The sequence below is a fragment of the Schistocerca cancellata genome, chromosome 2 (genome assembly GCF_023864275.1).
Source record: "Schistocerca cancellata isolate TAMUIC-IGC-003103 chromosome 2, iqSchCanc2.1, whole genome shotgun sequence".
Classification (NCBI taxonomy): domain Eukaryota; kingdom Metazoa; phylum Arthropoda; class Insecta; order Orthoptera; family Acrididae; genus Schistocerca; species Schistocerca cancellata.
The window spans coordinates 397,321,769-397,342,410 of NC_064627.1; the positions used below are offsets into that span (position 1 = coordinate 397,321,769).

At 41.1% G+C, this 20,642-nt stretch overlaps 1 protein-coding gene across 1 annotated transcript in view; it reads right to left on the reverse strand.

Moving 5' to 3' along the window:
- Positions 1-20,642, reverse strand: part of LOC126161823 (nucleoprotein TPR-like) — a 302,767-nt gene that overhangs the window by 233,654 nt on the left and 48,471 nt on the right. Inside the window, exon 4 of the mRNA XM_049917927.1 lies at positions 19,293-19,376. Within this exon, the coding sequence (XP_049773884.1) occupies positions 19,293-19,376 (84 nt within the window). The remainder of the gene's footprint in view (positions 1-19,292; positions 19,377-20,642) is intronic.

Genomic DNA, 20,642 nt, shown 5'->3' on the forward strand with positions numbered 1-20,642 from the left:
GAAGGAGATGGGGAGGGCAGGAATGGGGATTGGCTGGGGAGAGAGATGACGAGTGAAAAAGTTTTGGTGGAGAAATAGTTTGGGGAGTGAGAAGGTAGGTTGGTTAGTTGGTTGATTGGGGACTAATGGACTAAACAGCAAGTTCATCAGTCCTTCACTCAATCAAGAGATAGTTCATCCCAGAGTTAGCGATGTACCAAGTGATAAAATCAAGACACTTAATGCAACTCAATATATGAGTGGTAGAACTGAGGCACTGAATGCAATACTCATGCCAGAGCGTTCATCGTAGTCTTTGAAGGAAATGTCCTCACAGAAAGAACTAAAGTTATGTTGATAGGAATGTGGAACCTTATGTCCTGCCTTCCATGAGGGCTTTCCTATATTTACACTTTGTTCTCCCGTTCCACACCAGACCCTAAATGAGAATGCTGTGGACGAACACTCTATGGTTGTATTTGTGAAGCAGTTTGCCCAGTATTTAAAAAAGAAAAGAAAATATGAGAATACAAATCACTTGACTGCCTGTCATACACTGAGGCAAGAAAAAAAATTCAATCCTCACATCCTGTTGATATGATAACCAATTGCCCAGTAATCACTGTTGCCACCCCCCCCCCCCCTCCCCCTTTAATTTTTTCCACATCTTATCTACCATCACCTTCCACTCTCATGGTTCCTGTGACACCATCTTCAGGAACCACTTCTCTCACTCTGCCAAAGAAGCAGCTTCTTCCTCCAGCTTCTACTGGTGACAGGACTCCCTCTCGGAACATTTTTCCCTGGAATCCCACAGATCACAGGACCAACACCAGTTGACGACTGAAGGAACTATGGTCTGTTGGTTCCAGGCTGACAGCTTTTCATCCAGCCTCACACCTGCAGTTGATAAGCCCTTTCACAAGAATCTCTACCACCATAAGTTATGAAGAAGAAAAAGAAGAAGAAGAATCGGAGGAAGCCTACTCCCGTGACCGCTATCCGGTTTCTTAGCCAATATTCATTGATGATGTCCCACCAGTACCAGTAACAGACTGTGGTCCTGGTACATGACTGGCCCTCCAGGCTCCTCTTCAAGCCTAACCATGGCACATTCAGCATCCTGATTCAGTGGAACTGTGCCCAATTACTGTCACCTGACAGAACTGCAGCAACTAATTTACAGTTATTCTGCAGTCTGTATCACCTCCTATGAAATGCACTTCACTGATGACCATTCTGAAGTGCTTCATTTTGTCGGAATCACAATGGCCCCAGAGGGGGCAATTGCAGATGTCTGAACATTAGTTTACAAAGATGATGTCAGTGACCACCTAAACTCGACAGCTCTCCTCCCATCCAGTTTCATCTCACCTGGTAATTTCAATGCACACCACCCCTGTGGGGAAGTATAACTTTTTTGTTAGGGGCCTTCTGATTCACTAGCTTCTTTCTGATCTTGATCTGTGTCTCATCAATGACAGTACCCTACTCATTTCAGTGCCACTCATGGCACCCTTTTAGTCTATTAACCTTATGATCTCTTTCCCCCAATCTCATGGCTTCGCCACATTGATTACTTCATGTTGCTTTTTGTGACAATGATCTTTTCCCAGTGATCCTGTTGCTTCATATCACTGCCTGACAGACCGATTCTCTTCGTGATGGTGAATCCTTAAGCCAGGCAAAAACTCGATGTCTGTTGATAGCTAACAACAGATTAGCCTCACCAACATGCTCTGCCAAATACTAAAAAGGACTGAAACTTCCTGGCAGATTAAAACTGTGTGCCCGACCGAGACTCGAACTCGGGACCTTTGCCTTTCGCGGGCAAGTGCTCTACCAACTGAGCTACCGAAGCACGACTCACGCCCGGTCTCACAGCTTTACTTCTGCCAGTATCTCGTCTCCTACCTTCCAAACTTTACAGAAGCTCTTCTGCGAACCATGCAGAACTAGCACTCCTGAAAGAAAGGATATTGCGGAGACATGGCTTAGCCACAGCCAGGTAGGAGACGAGATACTGGCAGAAGTAAAGCTGTGAGACCGGGCGTGAGTCGTGCTTCGGTAGCTCAGTTGGTAGAGCACTTGCCCGCGAAAGGCAAAGGTCCCGAGTTCGAGTCTCGGTCGGGCACACAGTTTTAATCTGCCAGGAAGTTTCATATCAGCGCACACTCCGCTGCAGAGTGAAAATCTCATTCTGGAAACATCCCCCAGGCTGTGGCTAAGCCATGTCTCCGCAATATCCTTTCTTTCAGGAGTGCTAGTTCTGCATGGTTCGCAGAAGAGCTTCTGTAAAGTTTGGAAGGTAGGAGACGAGATACTGGCAGAAGTAAAGCTGTGAGACCGGGCGTGAGTCGTGCTTCGGTAGCTCAGTTGGTAGAGCACTTGCCCGCGAAAGGCAAAGGTCCCGAGTTCGAGTCTCGGTCGGGCACACAGTTTTAATCTGCCAGGAAGTTTCATATCAGCGCACACTCCGCTGCAGAGTGAAAATCTCATTCTGGAAACATCCCCCAGGCTGTGGCTAAGCCATGTCTCCGCAATATCCTTTCTTTCAGGAGTGCTAGTTCTGCATGGTTCGCAGAAGAGCTTCTGTAAAGTTTGGAAGGTAGGAGACGAGATACTGGCAGAAGTAAAGCTGTGAGACCGGGCGTGAGTCGTGCTTCGGTAGCTCAGTTGGTAGAGCACTTGCCCGCGAAAGGCAAAGGTCCCGAGTTCGAGTCTCGGTCGGGCACACAGTTTTAATCTGCCAGGAAGTTTCATATCAGCGCACACTCCGCTGCAGAGTGAAAATCTCATACTAAAAAGGACTGTTACCTGCAGATTATACAGGTTTCTTGAATCAGGAACTTTTGTCCACCATTCAGTGTGGTTTTTGAGAGAAAAGATCTACAGCTGACTATCTGGTTATGTTGGAAACAATGATCTGACAAACTTTTTCTAAATGCCAACACCTCATCATGGTCTTTTTTTGCCCTACATAAGACATACAACACTGCTTGGCATCATCATATTTTACTAACCCTCTTTGATTAGGGCTTTCAAGGATCCTAGCCAATTTTTAGTCCATTGGTTGCTCCAGATTAAAGTTCGCATTCAGCTCTTCACATGTCCAAGAGAATGGCATCTCATAGGGCTCTGTGCTCAGACACACATTCCTCCTCATCATCATCAATGGGCTAGTGACCTCTGTCCACCCCTGTGCTGTATTTCAATGACTTGTGCATATGGTACAGGTCCTAACACGTGGCCTCGAATGAATACCAGCTGCATGGCAACATCCAAATGGCCTCCGCTTGGACCCTTTCCCAAAGTTTCCAATTCTCTACTATAACAATGTGGGTCACACATTTCTGTAGTCACACCATGGTTCACCCTGACCCAGAACTGTACATGGGTGCCTAGTACTTGGAAGCTGTAGCACAGTCCCATTTTCTGGGTCTCCTCTTTCATTAAAAGCTGACTTTGCTGTCCATATTTGACAACTGAGGACTAGTCGCATGCAGAAAGTTAAACTCTCTGCTTCCCTGGCCACACCTCTTGAGGTGCGGATCACACTACTTTTCACTGTATTTACTGGGCACTGGTCTTGTCCTGACTGGACTATGGTTGCTGTGTTTATGGCTCTGTAGCACCTTCCGCTTTGAAATTATTGCATCCAGTCCATCATCACTGCATTTGCCAGGCCACTGGCACCTGTTGGACTAGTCATGTAGACAGTCTCCGTGGTGAAGTGGAACCTTCCTTTTCAGTTCCAATATTACCACCTGTTGCTCACTTAAGCGTATCACCATCCAAGAATTTCCTCATCCCCCACCTTATCTCGTTTCCCCCCTCCATATGTGGGCACTAACCCCCAGGCACCTACCCTCGGGTGGGATTGCCAGATGGAATGCGCCTCACAGTTTTTTGCTGTGACCTCCACCTAACCTCCTTAGAATGTACTCTCCCCCCCCCCCCCCCCCCCCCCCCCATCAGCTGGTACTTAGGCCATGAATTGGAACAGATTTATACAAGTCCCAAAGTTTGTTGCCCGCACCTATTAATTTCCATTCTCCAAGAGTATCAGGGGTGCTATCGTCATTTACATTTGCACCACCAGCTCTAAAACCATGGATAGGACAGGACGTGCTTTTAAATCTCTAAGAAATCAGGGACAACATTCACTTCTAGGAACATGCAGTGTTTTTACAATGGAGATGATAACCATTAGCAGCACCCTACATTATATTAAATAGGCCTCCCTTGACTAACTTTTAATTTGCAGTGAGTCAACAAGTCGTCTCCACTGATCACTGTTACCTTTGTCATCCTATGATATCAATTTTTCACGATCCTCTCTCTGACCTTAGACATGCTGCTTGCTGACCTTAGACATACTGCTTGCTCAGTTGTCTTTCTCTTGGTTCCAAGGAATGGACTGGGCAACCATTTGGGCAGAGAAGCGATTACTCACCTCCACATTCGCCTTGATAATCCCAGGTGAAGATTTAGGTGTGCAAATAATGCCTCTGTTCACTCAGAGATGGAACAACATATGGTGGGTTACTGGCCCCTCAAATAAGCTCCACACTATCAAGGAGACTACTGCTGCATGGCACTCCTTCCATTCCTTCTGGATGGAATCCATTGTCCTATGTCATACCAGGCTAACCCATTGCTTAATATATGTAATGAGTCACCCCCTACATGAGGTTCCAGAACATTACAGACAGTAGCTGATATATTGGTGTTAATGCCTCTCCTGGTCCATGCTAGCATCTTCTTCTGAATTCTTTGGCTCCAACAATGGTGGACGATTCACAGATAGTTGAAATAGTTCTCCGTTTTCTCCGGGAAAGTGGTTTTAATTCTCAGATTTAAGATTTCAAACTAAATTTGGAGCGGGGTTTGGGGTTGGGGTGTCTCTCATTCTAGGGGCAGCACTTTGTTAGAGCCCTGGGAAAATTCACCTACTGCCTTACATATTTCTCTCACCTTGTTTTTATTATTGACAGTTCAACTGCTGTACATTATATTTTTAGCCTTCTCACTTTTCCTGTTCTGTATCTCCTGACTAGACGGTATTCTTTACTCTATAATTGTCTTCACCCATAACTGGGTTGTGGAGGAGTCGGATGTGGGTGGGGTGTCCTCCCCATACATGAGAACTCAAGACCACTTGTTTGCTCTGACCTGACCTACATACCGGCCTGATCCACATACTGCTCCATATTTCCTTCAAAGGCTAAGAAAAAAGTGCCTATACCTGTTTGGTTATCCTTGGGACCTTTTTGTACATGTCTGAAAAAGGTAAATCTCATCATTCAAGATTTACCTCGTAGCTCCTCACCCGCATGGAGTGTAAGGTCTCTGTAAAAGTAATTCCTTACACTAATTCCAAGTTTTATGTGGGGCAATAGCCACTGGCATGTCAGCAGCTGTTCATGTGCCTGAAGAGCTTGGGACCAGCAGAGGCAGCCTCAATCAATAGTGACCTACATCTATACAATCAGGGTATACACTTCGAGGAGGAAAAAAATTCCCAGATTTTCCCGTATTTTAAAGTTATAAAAAAATTTCCAAGGTAAAAATACAAATTTTACCACGTGAAAATACACTTCTTCATGTTTAGTGACAGTTTACTTTCCCTCAGAACTGTAAAACGTATCAATCCATTGAATGGTAAAGGCAGGCCCAGATCTATGAAGGGGCAAAACTGGGGTACCAGCCCTGGGTGGCAGTTTCAGGGGGCACCAAATTCATATTCTTGAAGAAAAGAAAAAACCTTGTTTTACAAAGCCCTTCACATTCCGCACACGTCAGTCTATCAATCATTCATATGATTTTCAAATGCATCCCTGTTGGTTTCTGAACATTTTTGAATACATTCTAAGTTGATTTCAGAGTGAATCACAAGTTGATTTTTGAATGCATGCATAATGTAGGCCTACGTGATGTCTCTGCCTGGGAAATCACCGTCACATCTAGAAATAAGCTTTCCCCACAGACAAAAGGGGATGGGGCTATATGAGCTAAGGTGAATAAACAAAAACAGGTGAATGCCAATCACTATTTGTTTCTGTAGTTGATCGGGTGTGTGAATGATCAGCGTTATTATTATTACGAGTGAAATCCATAGATTCAGACTACCAGAGTGGACATAAAAGACTAACAGGAATAACTGATAAGAAAGATTACATATTAATCTAGTCTGTTATTCAAGGAAATGAAAGTTTGACAGAAAATTTTTGCCAGATCGCTACAATACTAAGGGCCAGTTGTACTGTCCCCAATTAGCAGCCACATAAGTACTACTCTCGGAATAAGGTGGAAAACGCGTTTTACAAACACAGAACAACACCTAATTGAAAACTAAATGCAGGATAACTAAACTGCTGATAGTGACAGGGTTAGTCAAGTTAAGTGAAGAATAAGTTTTGACAATGCAGGAGTAGTTACAGAATTAGTGATGACAAGATTGATAGAACGAGAAAGGAGAAAAAACAGGGACATCACACAAATTATATGGAAGAATATGACAACTTTAATTTTATATAAAAATTTCATACTACTACCTATCAATCTCATGCTTGAGAAATTGGTGCGTATGAATGAAGTGTGAAACTATTTCCTAACATAAAACTTTTTTGCTTGTAGTACGCCTAATAGGCATTTGATATTGATACTTCATCGATTGTATTGTCATGTTATTCATGTAAATGAGGCAGATAAAAATGACCACCTGTGCTGAAATAGTCTCACTCATTTGTGTGTGTTACAACTGCTGCTGCAATATTAGAAAGGCCTTCCTTTTATCTAGCAGACAGTGACAAAACAACACAATCAAATTGAGAAACCACACCAGTCGTGGGTACTATTTGTATTAATAGCTTTTTCAGTATTTGACAATCACATTTTAATTTTTCATGTAGTAAAACGTTTGACAAACTTTCATGAGATAATAGATTCTTTTGCAGAAAGGAAAGCACACCATGTAAAGCTGTAGCAAACTTAAAGATAAAAAAATGCTGGGCACTTAGGATTTAAGAAATGTGTACTGCACCGTCTTGCATATATCTTGTCTTTACTTGTTTTATGTTTATTATATTTAATTTTATGTCCCACAAAAGAGGAAGTTATTAGCTAATAGACAATAGAGAGTCCAAATTTTCTGAGGACTTCTTATTCTCCCGATTACAAATAATCCCACCCAATATTAATTATAAGGTTTTTTTGAGGGAAGTACGGTGCCAAACGGACTGACTAGGAGCAGGAGAGGCACCACAGGACATTTTAATTTCCACTGTGCTGAATATAAGGTTGATGGTTTCCATTACAAAATATACACGTTTCAATTCCACAGAATGAAATACAGTGACTTGCAACAGAAGAATGCTGTGCGAAGAGGCGTGGCACTGCACTTTGGCACACTTAAGACCAAATCCACACAATTCCAAAGACTGCAAGAGCTGACAAGTGCAAGAGTTTCCGCACAATCCAATTAACAGCTCATGCACCCAAGTTGCTGACAAGAGTAATATACAAAAGTTCATAGAGGTATGTACCGTCTACGCAGCTAAATGAAGGCAGTTAGTTTGTTGCCATACACGTTTCGCTTCATTTATTTGGGAAGCATGTTCTCCACGAATTTAGAGCAACTAAGGGAAAGACAGAAAACAAATAAAAATGATGAATACACAAAAGAATGGAAAAGAAAATTGAGGATATGTTGGATGACAATCAGCTTGGCTTTAGTAAAGTTAAAGGCACCAGAGAGGCAATTCTACCACTGTGGTTGATAATGGAAGCAAGACTAAGGAAAAATCAAGACACATTCATAGGATTTGTCGAGCTGGAAAAAGCGTTCGACAATGTACAATGGTGCAAGATGTTCAAAATTCTGAGAAAAGTAGGGTAAACAATAGAAGAGAGGTAAAATGCACAATATGCACAGGAGCCCAAAGGGAATAATAAGAATGGACAACCAAAAATGAAGTGCTCGGATTAAAAAAGGTGTAAGACAGGGATGTAGTCTTTCATCCCTACTATTCAATCTGTACAGGAAGAAGCAATGATAAAGGTTCAGGAGTGAGATTAAAATTCAAGGTGATAGGACATCAATGATACAATTTGCTGATGACATTGCTATCCTGAGTGAACGTGAAGACAAATTACATGATCCACTGAATGGAATGGACAGTCTACTGAGTACAGAATATGGACTGAGAGCAAATTGAAGAAAGACGAAAGCAATGAGAAATAGCAGAAATGATAACAGCGAGAAACTTAACATCAGAATTGATGGTCATGAAGTAGATGAAGTTAATGAATTCTGCCACATAGACAGCAAAATAACCAATGACGGATGGAGCAAGGATGACCTCAAAATCGGACCTACACTTTCAAAAAGGGCATTTCTGGCCAAGAGAAGTCTACTAGTATCAAATATAGGCCTTAATTTAAGGAAATAATATCTGAGAATTTGCGTCTGGAGCACAGCATTGTATGATAGTGAAACATGGACTGTGAGAAAATCGGAACCAAAGAGAATCAAAGCATGCAGAGTGTATACGTGGACAAGGAAAAAAAAATTCCCAGGTTTTTCCCGGATTTCCCAGTTAAAAATACGCTTTCTCCCAGATGAAAACACACTTTTTCCATGTTATTAAGTGACAGCATATTTTCCCTCGGAACTGTAAAACTCATCAATCCTTTGAATGGTTATGTTTTTATACACGGGCGTAGAATTTCCCAGCACTTTAGAAAATGAAACTCAGGGAAGAAAACTCCTTTTGGAAAGATTTTTGATATGCAGCAACATGTAGGCTGCATATTTTCGAGTTATGAAAGTATGAATTCGGTTTCCACCAAACACCAGATATTAATTTCCGAACCATTTCAATCGAGATTGCGATGCATTTTTGTAAGCCAGTCATAGCTCATGTCACATGATCCCGCCAGCCGATGACAGCATACATTCATAGGTGAAAATGTGCACTTGAAATGTAGCGTGCAGTTGAAATTAGCCAATAGCCTGGAACTAAAACACTTTGTTTTAAACACATTGAATGCCTCGGCTTAAAAGATTAATAAAAGCCAAATTTCTTTAGCAAACCAACAAAAATAACTTCATTGTTCTACAAGGCGATTAATGCATGGCTGTCATCTACAAGGCGATTAATGCATGGCTGTCAGAAAAGTGGAAATAAAATAACCGCTGAAACTAATAACATATATTAGCCTTTCATAATTATGTGAATTTATTTTAATTCACCTGATAGCTCCCGGCCATTTTGGTTTCATCTGATGTGAGAGCAGTAAACGAAGAGAAAAAAGCAAAATCACTAAATGTAAACACGTGTCACATGGAGACTACTCACTTACCCACTATAACTCATACTCCTCTGCACATCAGCCTCGGATCTAAAATATTTCCGAACCAGGGCAATACTAAGTTAGTGGCGACCCCCTCTCCCTCTCCCCCTCCCCCTCCCTCGAGCATTTGGGACACGACATCAAAAATTTTAAAAAATCGAATTTTCAAAAATATGTTCATTTTGTAGCGTACATCTTTCTGAAGATGTGTGATACATAAAACATACATGTTCAAGGAAATGTAGGACATGTTATTTGGTCTTAAGTGCGCCAGAGCGCAGTGCCACTCCTCCTCACACAGCATTCCTCTAACGCATGTCACTGTATTTCGCTCCGTGGAATTGAAAGGCGTATATTTTGTACTGGATGCTATCAAACTATATTAGGACAGTGGAAATTAAAATGTCCTGTGGTGCCTCTCCTGCTGCCAGTCACCTGGTTTGACATCCTGCCTGCCTCTCTCTCTCTCTCTCTCTCTCTCTCTCTCTCTCTCTCTCTCTCTCTCCATCCGCCCCATAAAAAAACACTCGTGGTTAATACTGGATGGGATTATTTGTAATCGAGAGAACAAGACTCTTCAGTTGCCTGTTAGCTAACAACTTTCTGTTTTAAGTGATATAAAATTAAATATAGGATACATCTAAAAACAAAGATGATGTAACTTACCAAACGAAAGTGTTGGTATGTTGATAGACACACAAACCCACACACAAAATTCAAGCTTTCGCAACCCACGGTTGCTTCATGAGGAAAGAGGGAAGGAGAGGGAAAGACGAAAGGATTTGGGTTTTAAGGGAGAGGGTAAGGAGTCATTCCAATCCCGGGAGTGGAAAGACTTACCTTACAGGGAAAAAAGGACAGGTGTACACTCGCGCGCACACACACACACACACAACACACACACACACACACACACACACACATCCGCACATATACAGACACAAGCAGACATATGTAAAGGCAAAGAGTTTGGGCAGAGATTTCAGTCGAGGCAGAAGTACAGAGGCAAAGATGTTGTTGAATGACAGGCGAGGTATGAGCTGGTGGGTAACGGGAAGAGAGGATATATTGAAGGGCAAGTTCCCATCTCCGGGGTTCTGATAGGTTGGTGTTAGTGAGAAGTATCCAGATAACCCGGACGGTGTAACACTGTGCCAAGATGTGCTGGCCGTGCACCAAGGCATGTTTAGCCACAGGGTGATCCTCATTACCAACAAACACTGTCTGCCTGTGTCCATTCATGCAAATGGACAGTTTGTTGCTGGTCATTCCCACACAGAATGCTTCACAGTGTAGGCAGGTCAGTTGGTAAATCACGTGAGTGCTTTCACACGTGGCTCTGCCTTTGATCGTGTACACCTTCCGGGTTACAGGACTGGAGTAGGTGGTGGTGGGAGGGTGCATGGGACAGGTTTTACACCGGGAGCGGTTACAAGGGTAGGAGCCAGAGGGTATGGAAGGTGGTTTGGGGATTTCATAGGGATGAACCAAGAGGTTACAAAGGTTAGGTGGACGGCGGAAAGACACTCTTGGTGGAGTGGGGAGGATTTCATGATGGATGGATCTCATTTCAGGGCAGGATTTGAGGAAGTCGTATCCTTGCTGGAGAGCCACATTCAGAGTTTGATCCAGTCCCGGAAAGTATCCTGTCACAAGTGGGGCACTTTTGGGGTTATTCTGTGGGAGGTTCTGCGTTTGAGGGGATGAGGAAGTAGCTCTGGTTATTTGCTTCTGTACCAGGTCGGGAGGGTAGTTACGGGATGCGAAAGCTGTTTTCAGGTTGTTCGTGTAATGGTTCAGGGATTCAGGACTGGAGCAGATTCGTTTGCCACGAAGACCTAGGCTGTAGGAAAGGGACCGTTTGATATGGAATGGGTGGCAGCTGTCATAATGAAGGTACTGTTGCTTGTTGGTGGGTTTGATGTGGACGTATGTGTGAAGCTGGCCACTGGACAGATGGAGGTCAACGTCAAGGAAAGTGGCATGGGATTTAGAGTAGGACCAGACGAATCTGATGGAATCAGAGGAGTTGAGGTTGGAGAGGAAATTCTGGAGTAGTTCTTCACTGTGAGTCCAAATCATGAAGATGTCATCAATAAATCTGTACCAAACTTTGGGTTGACAGGCCTGGGTAACCAAGAAGGCTTCTTCTAAGCGACCCATAAATAGGTTGGCATATGAGGGGGCCATCCTGGCACCCATGGCTGTTCCCTTTAATTGTTGGTATGTCTGGTCTTCGAAAGTGAAGATGCTGTGAGTTAGGATGAAGCTGGCTAAGGTAATGAGGAAAGAGCTTTTAGGTAGGGTGGCAGGTGATCGGTGTGAAAGGAAGTGCTCCATCGCAGTGAGGCCCTGGACGTGCGGAATATTTGTGTATAAGGAAGTGGCATCAATGGTTACAAGGATGGTTTCCGGGGGTAACAGATTGGGTAAGGATTCCAGGCGTTCGAGAAAGTGGTTGGTGTCTTTGATGAAGGATGGGAGACTGCACATAATGGGTTGAAGGTGTTGATCTACGTAGGTAGAGATACGTTCTGTGAGGGCTTGGTAACCCGCTACAATGGGGCGGCCGGGATGATTGGGTTTGTGAATTTTAGGAAGTAGGTAGAAGGTAGGGGTGTGGGGAGTCGGTGGGATCAGGAGGTTGATGGAGTCAGGTGCAATGTTTTGTAGGGGGTCTAAGGTTCTGAGGATTCCTTGAAGCTCCGCCTGAACATCAGGAATGGGGTTACCATGGCAAACTTTGTATGTAAATCCCATTTACATACACTATACATACACTATGCACGCATTCAAAAATCAACTTACGATTTTTTCTACCATGGGACCAAACTGCTGATGTCATCGGTCCCTAGACTTACACACTACTTAATCCTACTTACGCTAAGGACAACACATACATCCAAGCCTGAGGGAGGATTCAAACCTCCGACAGGGGCAGCCGCGCGAACCGTGACAAGTCTCCCTACACCGCACGGTTACCTCGTGCGGCTATGATTCATTCAGAAATCAACTTACAGAGTGTGTTCAAAAACGAACAAGGCTGCACATCAAAATCATATGAGTAATCGATAGACCAACATGCACTGGATGTAAGGCACTTTTTGAAACTATGTTTTTTCTCCTCAAGAATATGAATGCCCCCCTCATAGATCCGGGCCCACTGCACATGCGTGAATCTGGCAGCTTCAGTGGCCCAGTAAAATTTTTCCCTATTGCATCTAGCTTCTTGTTGCGATTGATTACACAACTAACAGCCACATTTCTGTAGCCAGAAGCGAGAGAAGGTACTACTCATACGCCACTCAACTGCGCATGCGCATGAGCCCGCTTGTAACTGCTAAAACGAATCTAATGTGAACAGTTATGACATCACACTCATCCGAGGCAATTTGTCGTTATGAAGCATTGCATAGTCTTTCTAAAGAATTTGACACATTTTGCTTCTGGCAAAGGCTTGTATGCGCATTGTGTTTTGTTGTTGTGTATGGAACATTTCCTTTGCAATTTATGTTTTATTTAAGTTTTTGTTTTTCTCGTTCACATTTTATTGTTGCAGTATTATTCTGCAGTAGCAGGATACAGTAATATCCTTTGTTGGAGTATCGATTCTTACCGGTATCAAGTTTTTGCCCTGGTTTGGAAACATCGTAGATATGGGGCTGGGTAAAGGTTATGTACACTGGCATAGAACTTTCTGGTCCTTTCGGAAACAAAATCGAGCAAAAAAAAATTTCACATTTTGAAAGGTCTTTTATGTGTAGCAATATGTATGCTGCATATTAATTATAAATATGAATTCCCATCGAACACAGCACTTTAGTTTCTGAGACACCGGAATCAAGACTGCGATGTGCTTACATCAAGTTAACTCACCAGCCAATGACAGCAGACGTTCACACCATAGGACACAGAATGCAGTCAGTCAATAGCAACATCACTGTTAAGTACCACGAACATACAAACAGGAGAAGTTTATGATTTAAATTAATATACATCCAGTTTAGCTACAAGGAAAGCTAAGCTTTCACATATAATATTGGTCTTTTTTGCATGTATTACCCTTCACAATATATAAAAAAAAATGTGCCAGTAAAATTTTATATAATGACATAAGTGTCTGGTCTTCTGGACCCGAAATTTTTCTAAGCGGTTGGTCTTCAAGGTGTTGAATGAGAGTGAAACACTCCTTGATATAAGAGATTCATTTGATATTCTCACATGTAACATAATTCATCTTATGTAAAAGGAAGTTTATTTTAAATGTAAGGCTTCTCAAATGACCATTCGCAATATTTTCCCGCAACCTTTTTGAAAAAAGTTTCTTTTGAGCAGTTGCCAAAGAGCACCAGAAAACAGGCATTATTTCGCATGCACAGCTACAATGACATAGGAAGCCCATACTTGGTGTTTGCTCTGCTGATATACCTTTTGTCAGATTTCTGTTTGGATTTTCGTTTGTAGTCAGGCATCACGTGACCATGTGCAGCATTGCAGCATGTTATTTAGAGGGGACATATGAAATTATTGTACTTGACAATCGTTTTATCATACCCTATCAAGATAAGGAATGCAAAATTAGAAAGTAGTCCTTGGCACAATATTCATTTTAAAACTAGACTCTACCACTCAAGGTACCCTAATATTTTGCTGTTTGGTGTCTTTAGCATAGATTTTATTTTCTTTAATTTTATTTTTTCCTGCAACACTGTCCTGCAGCACCTCCAATCAAGTTTAAATCCACACAGCACTACAAAAAGCTAGTAAGAAGGAAAAAAGGATTACAAATTTCTTGTAAAAGTGGAAAACAAGTATTTTCTATACCCCAGAGCTAACAGCAATAAGCTTCCCACAAAATCAATTAACAGAAAATCCAGGTTGGAATGTCAACAATATAGGGAAAAGATAGACTGTTACTTACTGTAAAGTTGACACATTTAGTTGCAGACAGGTACAAATAAAAGACTCTCACATATGAGTTTTCAGCCACATCCTCCATCAGAAAACAAAAGATAAACACACAAAATTCATTCACACAAGCAAGCACACGTCACGCACACATGATTGCCAACTCCGGCAGATTGGACCAGAATGCCAAGTTTTTTTATGACTTTTGCAAACTGCATAAAAATTAATATTACTTGTGAAGCCAAGAAACTGTATAATTGGTAGTTTACATTGCTACTCTAGGAATAAATATAAAGTGGGGAGTTACAATGATAAAACACGGTGTGCTGCAAGCCTATAATTTACTGAAGAATGGCATTCTGCAAATTTAAGATGTAAACAACACAAATTAAGAAATAATGTCAAGCCTAGATGAAGTATCAGACAATTGTTGAAACATGTCTTGTGATCGAAAAACACTGTTTTTCATGCAAGGCAGATATGTAAAATTCTGCTAAAGCTTTTCAGTGTGGTTTTCAGGAATCCAATTTTCTTGGAGTACCCATACTGTATTATCTCGTGTTTGTTTCTTTATTATGGCTTAATGCCATATGTGCCAAAAGATGAAAACATTCACTTTAAATTCAGAAAATAGTTGAAACTAGCCAATAACGTGGAATGAAACACTTTCTTTAAAGTACAATGGCAGCCTCTGCGGTAAAGATTAATAAAAGCCAAATTTCTTTAGCAAACTGACAAAAATAACTTCATTGTTCTACAAGGTGATTAATGATTGATTGGGAATAGCATGGAAATAAAATAAAATCTGCTTGACTGCCAATAATATATTTCAGTCTTCCATAATTATGTGAATGTGTTTTAATCCACTTGATAGTGCCCAGCCACAGAAACCCGTTTTGTTTTCATTTGATGTAAGAGCTGTAAACGAAGAGAGAACAGCAAAATCAGGAATCATAAATGCAGGTCACATGGAGACTCCACCCAATACAACTCAGCCTGCTCCACGCATGTGCAAATCTGGCAGCCTGGACATGCACAAAAGATTTTTCCGGGTAGCATCTGGCTGCTTGCAACTACTGCTTATACAGCTAACAGCCACACTTCAAGTACCAAGAAGTGGGAGAAGGTACTACTCATACGCGACTTCAGCACTGCACATCTGCATGAGCCTGCTGACAACAGCTCAAACTAAACTAAATTCTAAATTAAACAGATGTGACATCATGCTCATTGAAAGCAGAGGCTGCACAGGGTAGCTGCGTGGTCTGAGGAAACTTGTCACGGTCCGCATGGCTCCCCCCGTCGGAGGTACGAGTCCTCCCTCGGGCGTGTGTGTGTGAGTGTTGTCCTTAGCGTATGTTAGTTTGAGTTAGGGACCTCAAAGTTTGGTCCCATAAGACCTTAGCACAAATTTCAAATTTTCGAAAGCAGTTTGTTGTTATGAAGTAGTCTTTGACATTTTGCTGACAGCAGACACTTGTGTGTGTACTGTGTTTTGTTGCTATAAATGGCACATTTTCTTTGCAATTCAAGTTTTATACTAGCATTTTTTCTGTGATTTTGTCTCATTGCTACAGTATTACTCTGCAGTAGCAGACTAAAGCAAAATTCTTTGTCAGAGGATCAGTTCTTACCTGGAAAAATTACAAAAATTTAACTGAACACTGAAACAATGAAAAATTTCTGGGATTTTCCCAGTTTCCTCCTGGATGAAAAAATTCCTGAGTTTTTCCTGGATTTCCCAATTGTCCTGGGGTGTATACACCCTAATGATGCATAAAAAAATATAATAAATGGTTTTATCACTATGAAAGTATCTTTATCTGATTCAGCACACACTATGTGATTGCCGTAAGCTTATTGACAACAGTGCATCCTAATTTAAGTTATACAATATAGCTTCTAGCACTGAAGATGGTCACTCAGTGACAGAAAATCGATTTTGCGATAGTAAAAAATATACGACCAATGCTGTCTCTTTTTTCAAGTATACCTGTTATCTGGTCGTAGTGCACAGGTCAACATGGAGTCGCCAATCAATGAAAATTAAACCCCGAAGGGGACCGAAATTACTTTGAAAGAATAGTAGTAAAACAGAAACAAATGAAAATGCTGAAAATAAATCAGCATCCACTAAAGTAGCCAGATCAACATCAAAAGATGCCACCACAAGAGAGAAGAAAGGAGTCAGTGTTGGGAGGCTGTAGCACATGAAAAGAAGTAGGTGCTCACATGCACATATTCATAAAAGAATTGTGAGCCGCCTGGGTGGGAGGCAGGAACAGTGTCTGTATATGTGTGGATGGATATTTGTGTGTGTGCGAGTGTATACCCGTCCTTTTTTCCCCCTAAGGTAAGTCTTTCCGCTCCCGGGACTGGAATGACTCCTTACCCTCTCCCTTAAAACCCACATCCTTTCGTCTTTCCCTCTCCTTCCCTCTTTCCTGATGAGACAACAGTTTGTTGCGAAAGCTTGAATTTTGTGTGTATGTTTGTGTTCGTTTGTGTGTCTGTCGACCTGCCAGCACTTTCATTTGGTAAGTCACATCATCTTTGTTTATATATATATATATATATATATATATATATATATATATATATATATATTTAAAAAGAAAGATGATGAGACTTACCAAACAAAAGCGCTGGCAGGTCGATAGACACACAGACAAACACAAACATACACACAAAATCTAGCTTTCGCAACCAATGGTTTCCTGACGAGGCAACCATTGGTTGCGAAAGCTAGATTTTGTGTGTATGTTTGTGTTTGTCTGTGTGTCTATCGACCTGCCAGCGCTTTTGTTTGGTAAGTCTCATCATCTTTCTTTTTAAATATATTTTTCCCACGTGGAACGTTTCCCTCTATTATATTCATATCATTAATTTGAACCCAACAATCACGTTTGTTATTGTTATTGTCACTGTTACATTTCGTAGTCTTTTCTGTCATCTTATTTCCTCCTTCTGTTTTTGCCAGCAGTTTTACTTTCTTTTCACCTTCTCCTTTTTTACCGTAATCCAGTATTCAATTTTATCCCGCCGATATATACTCAATAATACGTAATAATACGTAACCCACTTCCAAACAAAAAATTTTTTTTTCCGCTTTCAACACCACCGCTGCTATAAAATCCACCGTTTCCATTTCACAAACAGTTCCTTTCAGCTATTTAACAACCTTTTCGGCTAGTTTTAATATCTTTTGCTTTATTTCCATTTCCGTTTTTCTCACATCATCGATCATTTCTAGCCGCTTCCCACAGGTTTTAACGTCATTATTTCTTCATCAGACAATTGTTAGCTTCATTTCCATAATCTGTCACCACCAAACCACCCTTTTAATACATCCTCACGTAGTTTTTTCGAAATTCTCCCGTATTTCTTCACCCTTTAACGTGTTTTGGCGGCAACACAACCACCTAACCTTCATGCACATCATTTTCTACCTACACAAGTTCACCACAGGATCAACAGCCCAGCTCTAACCAACCCTTTTTCGCCTTTTTTCACACCAGATTTTTATATTTATTTTCATTTTCATTTCAGCCTCGTGTTCCACTTTCCACCTTCTAGGACCATGTCACCCTCACAACACCTCCACAACGACCCCATTAAAAATCCTTGTGTCTTTCCCTCTCCTTCCCTCTTTCCTGACGAGGCAACCATTGGTTGCGAAAGCTAGATTTTGTGTGTATGTTTGTGTTTGTCTGTGTGTCTATCGACCTGCCAGCGCTTTTGTTTGGTAAGTCTCATCATCTTTCTTTTTAAATATATTTTTCCCACGTGGAACGTTTCCCTCTATTATATATATATATATATATATATATATATATATAAAGAAAGATGATGAGACTTACCAAACAAAAGCGCTGGCAGGTCGACAGACACACAAACAAACACAAACATACACACAAAAATCTAGCTTTCGCAACCAACAGTTGCCTCGTCAGGAAAGAGGGAAGGAGAAGGAAAGACAAAAGGATATGGGTTTTAAGGGAGAGGGTAAGGAGTCATTCCAATCCCGGGAGCGGAAACTATCCAATCTCCTGGTTTCCCACCTCCGGAAAGGCAACTCACTCACCCTTCACAACCATTCCAGCAAACCTCAACCTCCTCTCATTGCACACAAACCTAGTCTCTCCCATCTACTCAATCTCCCACTTCCAGCTCCACTCCCTCCAAAACCTCAAAATTCCAATCAACACAATCTCTCCTCCAAACCTCTCTCCCAATCCGAAACCTCTGTCCTATCCAAAGGCCTCACCTTCAGCCCCACTCCCAGATTTAACCAAACAGCCCTTGTCACCCTAAGGTAAGTCTTTCCGCTCCCGGGATTGGAATGACTCCTTACCCTCTCCCTTAAAACCCATATCCTTTTGTCTTTCCTTCTCCTTCCCTCTTTCCTGACGAGGCAACTGTTGGTTGCGAAAGCTAGATTTTTGTGTGTATGTTTGTGTTTGTTTGTGTGTCTGTCGACCTGCCAGCGCTTTTGTTTGGTAAGTCTCATCATCTTTCTTTTTAAATATATTTTTCCCACGTGGAATGTTTCCCTCTATTATATATATATATATATATATATATATATATATATATATATATATAACTCAATGCTTCCGCTATATGATGAATCTCTTCTCAAACCTTTGTTTCTATCCCATCTATTTTCTGTTAACATATCGTTTTGTAATTTTTTAAATAATCTATCACTTTCAAATGACTATCTTTTCCATTACCACTGTTGTTAATTTCCATATCATACGGAAAATCTCCTAGCATTCTAGTCAATAAGTTCAGTCCTACTCCAGAAAAAAATCTTTCAAGTGAACTAATACAAAAGCCGGTGGCGATAATCACAGAGTAACAGGATGCAGAGGGATTCCTCAACTGAAATCCCAACCTATAAGTTTTGCTTTTTGCTTCACTACTTGAAAACTTCTGGGCTGCAACAGCATTAAGGTATGTTCCCACAAGCATTATGTACAAAAGAACAGAATATTCTGCAACAATCTTAAATTTATTAAACAGTGAATTTAATGATACATTACCTCAATAACAAGAGAGAGCTTTTGCTCAGTGAGAGTGTCTATCATCTCCTGCATGCTTGTGGCATCAGTATGTTTTGGTGCTTCCTAAAATGGAGAAGTGTTATCATGTTACTGCCAATAAATCTATAAGGGCACTTAATGAGGTCGAACAATAAATGGTTAACTGGAGTAAATCAGCTGTAATTGCTATAGGCATACACATTTGGATCTGCTGATACCAGGACTTATTACAGATAGTGTAGAGAAATTAGATGTAGTTTTAATTTAATTTCATATAAACAGTTTATAACATACAGTTTGAAGGAAGTAGCAAAATTTGCCAGAGCCTATAGATGGCAAGCTTTACACATGATGGGAAATAAATAAATACTTACAATACCACAGGGAGAAAGGTACAAATCATATGAACAACATACATTCACCACAGATTTAGACATGTAAGCTAAATGAGTACAATTGCAGAGTGGAGGTACATGTGTAGACTGGATAGTGTCCCATGAAATGTAGTGTCATAATCCAGAAGATATCTGCTGCTGAATATAGGTCTCCTCCAGTTTTATCCATGCATAATAATGGTCTTCAACCACTGCACATTAATGAGGTTCTTCCACGATCACTAAAATGGTCAACCAATCTTCCATTACATCACTGGCAGTGACTATAATTTTAGACTCATCAAATCCTTCCCAAATTCTCAATTTTTTGAGAAGGTAACTTAAAATACTCGACCACCTTTCTGATGACTTTTCAACAGCAAATCTGATTGGCCTACACAAAGGTTTCTCCACTGCGGAAGCTATATATAATCTCTTAATTCAATTCCAGCAGAAATAAACAAGAAAAAAAGCATGCAGATATTTTTGGTATTTTGACACAGTCACTAACTGCATGAATAATAAAATTTCACTACAAAAACTAAAATGTTTAGGTTCTAGAGGCATTCACTTTGCATTTCCAATACATAAACAATTAGAGTAGTCTCTGAAATCCGTTAAATAATTCCTCCTTAATATAAAGCATTACATAAAACTACTGCTAAGTAGTGGAAGAAGAGGAGCATTTCTTCTAATATCTTTACCTGTAATATTCAAATAATGGAAACTCCAGGTAGGAATATTAACAATGTGGAAAGGATAGATTGCTACTTACTGTAAAGAAGGTACGTCAAGTTGCAGAGAGGCATGATTATTAGACACTCACATGTATCTTTCGGCCACAGCCTTCATCAGTAAACACACACACACACACACACACACACACACACGACTGCCAACTTTAGCACCTCGGGCCAGCCAGAGAAGCTACATGTGAGTGTCTGTTAATCATGCCTTCATTATGATAAGGAGCAAT